The sequence below is a fragment of the Nematocida parisii genome (genome assembly GCF_000250985.1).
Source record: "Nematocida parisii ERTm1 unplaced genomic scaffold supercont1.5, whole genome shotgun sequence".
Lineage (NCBI taxonomy): Eukaryota > Fungi > Microsporidia > Nematocida > Nematocida parisii.
The window spans coordinates 221,185-224,062 of record NW_013524650.1 but is presented as its reverse complement, the minus strand read 5'-3'; the positions used below and the strand labels follow the sequence as shown (position 1 = coordinate 224,062).

The 2,878-nt window shown below is 40.2% G+C and overlaps 2 protein-coding genes across 2 annotated transcripts; both read left to right on the top strand.

Annotated features, from left to right (window-relative positions):
* Position 1: 1 nt before the first annotated feature.
* On the top strand, positions 2 to 1,196 carry NEPG_02064 (uncharacterized protein; the record flags this gene model as incomplete). The annotated part of the gene is made up of 1 exon (XM_013204437.1): positions 2 to 1,196. A coding segment is annotated over one exon (867 nt), but the record flags the coding sequence as incomplete, so codon positions are not given.
* Positions 1,197 to 1,755: 559 nt separating this feature from the next.
* NEPG_02063 (uncharacterized protein) lies at positions 1,756 to 2,714 on the top strand (the record flags this gene model as incomplete). The annotated part of the gene is made up of 1 exon (XM_013204436.1): positions 1,756 to 2,714. The coding sequence occupies one exon, from the start codon at positions 1,756 to 1,758 to the stop codon at positions 2,641 to 2,643; it is 888 nt and encodes a 295-aa protein (XP_013059890.1). The 3' UTR covers positions 2,644 to 2,714.
* Positions 2,715 to 2,878: the final 164 nt, after the last annotated feature.

The following is a 2,878-nucleotide window of genomic DNA, read 5'->3' as shown; positions in this document are numbered from 1 at the left end:
ATCTACAAAAGAACAGATTAATTTAAGAAACAAATGCATACTAATTGGTATAATAGTAATTATATTATTGGCTATAGCAATATGGGGGGTATCCCGCATAATAAGAAATTCCACCATAACTCAAAAAATACGTGAGTTATATAATAAAAGAAAAGTAACTGCAATAGAAGCAGAAGCAGATAGAATCAAAGCAAAGCTGGAGCAGGAGATAAAGGAGCAGGAGAAGCAGGATCTGGATGAGTATGCGCAGCAGATACGGGGTGCATATATAAATGTGAAGCAGAAGAGTCTAGAGCAGGAGTGGCTGGAGGATGAGAGGCTGGAGGAGCAGGTGGAGCACGCGAATGAGCTGAAGAAGGTGCAGGAGCAGGAGAGGCTGGCTGAGGAGAGGTGGGAGCAGAAAGAGTGGAAGCAGCAGGAGAGGCACAAGCGGGCGCTGGAAAGGCAGAACCTGGAGCACGCGAATGAGATACGGGAGATGAGGGAGGTGGGGAAGCTGAAGATGAAAGAGAGTGATATGATATTCGAGAAGAAGAGACAGGAGAAGCTTAAGGCGAGTATAATATTGAATACTCAGAAGGTTCTGGAGATGAAGGAGGAATATAGGCTGGAGGATCAGATGCGTGCAAATTCGAACAAGGAGAGGAAGGAAAGGATGAAGAAGTGGAAGGAGGAGCAGAAGAGGCAGGATCAGGAGAGAGACGAGAGGGACGAAAGGCTGGATATGCAGGATCTGGTGAGGCAGGAGAGGCTGGAGATACAGAAGATGCAGGAGGAGCTGGCAAGGCTGGAGCAGGAAGCAACTGAGGCTGAAGAAGCAGGGAGCAGGGAGCAGAGAGCAGCTGTAAATAATGCAAGAAATAATTAAAATAAGCTATGTACCCACATTGTGGAAGATAACTTAACTTTGGGCATGGATGGCAGTAGTCTACTATAAAAGTACATTAGAATATCTGATTGTTTCTTTATTGGATAAATAAGAGTGATGTATAATTTGTAATATAAGCATGATTTATTAAAATAGAATATTATTTATGCCTGATATGATAATCACCACTCAGACGGGAGCCCCAAGAGCAATCTGTCTGTGTGCCATATTGTGCAGTGATAATTCTAAAGCAAACTATTGGAATCTCTGAATCAGTATGTCAACTTACGACTATTTAGCACATTCACTAATTTCGGAAAGACTCTGGGAAGCATTGATGGCTTTTAAATTCAGTACCAGGTCTAACTCAGTCGTGTTACTAAGACTTCGCGCCTGTGCAGGCGTATGCCGCTTCCTAATACAATAAAGAGCTTTTCTCTTTCACCTTCTTCTCTATTTGACTACGTGGCAGGGCGGCGGTTCCGTTAACCCCCTCGTGGGTACATCAAATTTAATAGAAAATAAGTTTAATTATAACAAATAGAAGTTCACACTTACAAGAAGACGGGGAAAATAAACTGAAGCCAATATAAGATCTGAAAGTGAAATTCGGGTTATACGGCTTATATTCTTTATTCATACAGCAGAGATTAGAGTATTTCATTAAATATAGAAATCCTAATATAAGATGAGAATAATAAAAAATTTAATGGGTCTTAATTATTGTACCAGAAGTAAGCAGCTTATGTAATTGACGAATTCATCAGAAACTCATTAAAATTTGATGGGATCATTTTACATCAACAGCCCGATTTTTAATTTAAAACGACGTGATCGAATTTCCGTTTTTTAAAAATATAAATGTTGAAAAAATTTAAATATTAAATATGATAACTACTAGAGTAAACGAACAGAAAAATAATTTCATAGGAAGAAGTATTTCTGGAATATCAATGAAAGGCATTAAAGACACAATATTTGCATCTACAAAAGAACAGATTAATTTAAGAAACAAGTGCATACTAATTGGTATAATAGTAATTATATTATTAGCTATAGCAGTATGGAGGGTACCCCGCATAATAAGAAATTTCAATATAACTCAAAAAATACGTGAGCTATATAATAAAAGAAAAGAAAAAGTAACTGCAACAGAAACAGAAGCAGATAAAGCCGCAGCAAAGCTGGAGCAGGAGATAAAGGAGCTGGAGATGCTGGAGGAGCAGGAAAGGCTGAAGCTGAAGGGGCAGGAGGAGCTGGTGCAGGAGAGGCTGGCGAGTCTGAATCTGGAGATAAAGGAGCTGAAGAAGCTGGAGAAGCAGGAGCTGAATGAGATGAAGAGACTGGAGAAGCAGGAGCTGAATGAGCTGATGAGGCAGAAAGAGTGGAAGCAGGATCTACTGGAGCTGGAGCAGGAGCAGGAGGATGATCAGAAGTGGCTGGATAATCAGATGAAGAAGGAGCTGGAGAGGCAGGAGAAGCGGAAGAAGCTGGAGCTGGAGATGCAAGAGACGCAGATGTTGATGGAGCAGGGAATGCAGGGGATGTATGAGAAGCAGATGATGTGGTTGGATCAGAGGAGGATGGAGCAGGAGAAGAAGAGGCTGGATGTTCAGATTCGGGGGAAGAGAATAACGATGGAGAACGAGATACTGGAGAAGAACAATCAGGAGTGGCTAGAGCATCTGGAGTGGAAGAAGCAGAAGGCTGCAGAGGCTGGAGAAGAAGAAGCAGGAGAAGCAGAGGCTGAAGAAGCAGAGAGCAGCTGTAAATAATAATGCAAGAAGTAATTAAAATAAGCTATGTACCCACATTGTGGAAATAACTTAACTTTGGGCATGGATGGCAGTAGTCTACTATAAAAGTACATTAGAATATCTGATTATTTCTTTATTGGATAAATAAGAGTGATGTATAATTTATTGGTATTAAATTATGCACTATCATGACTAATTATATCAGAAGTTGTTAATTAAAATATTTCAATTACAGCACAAAGGCATAAATAAA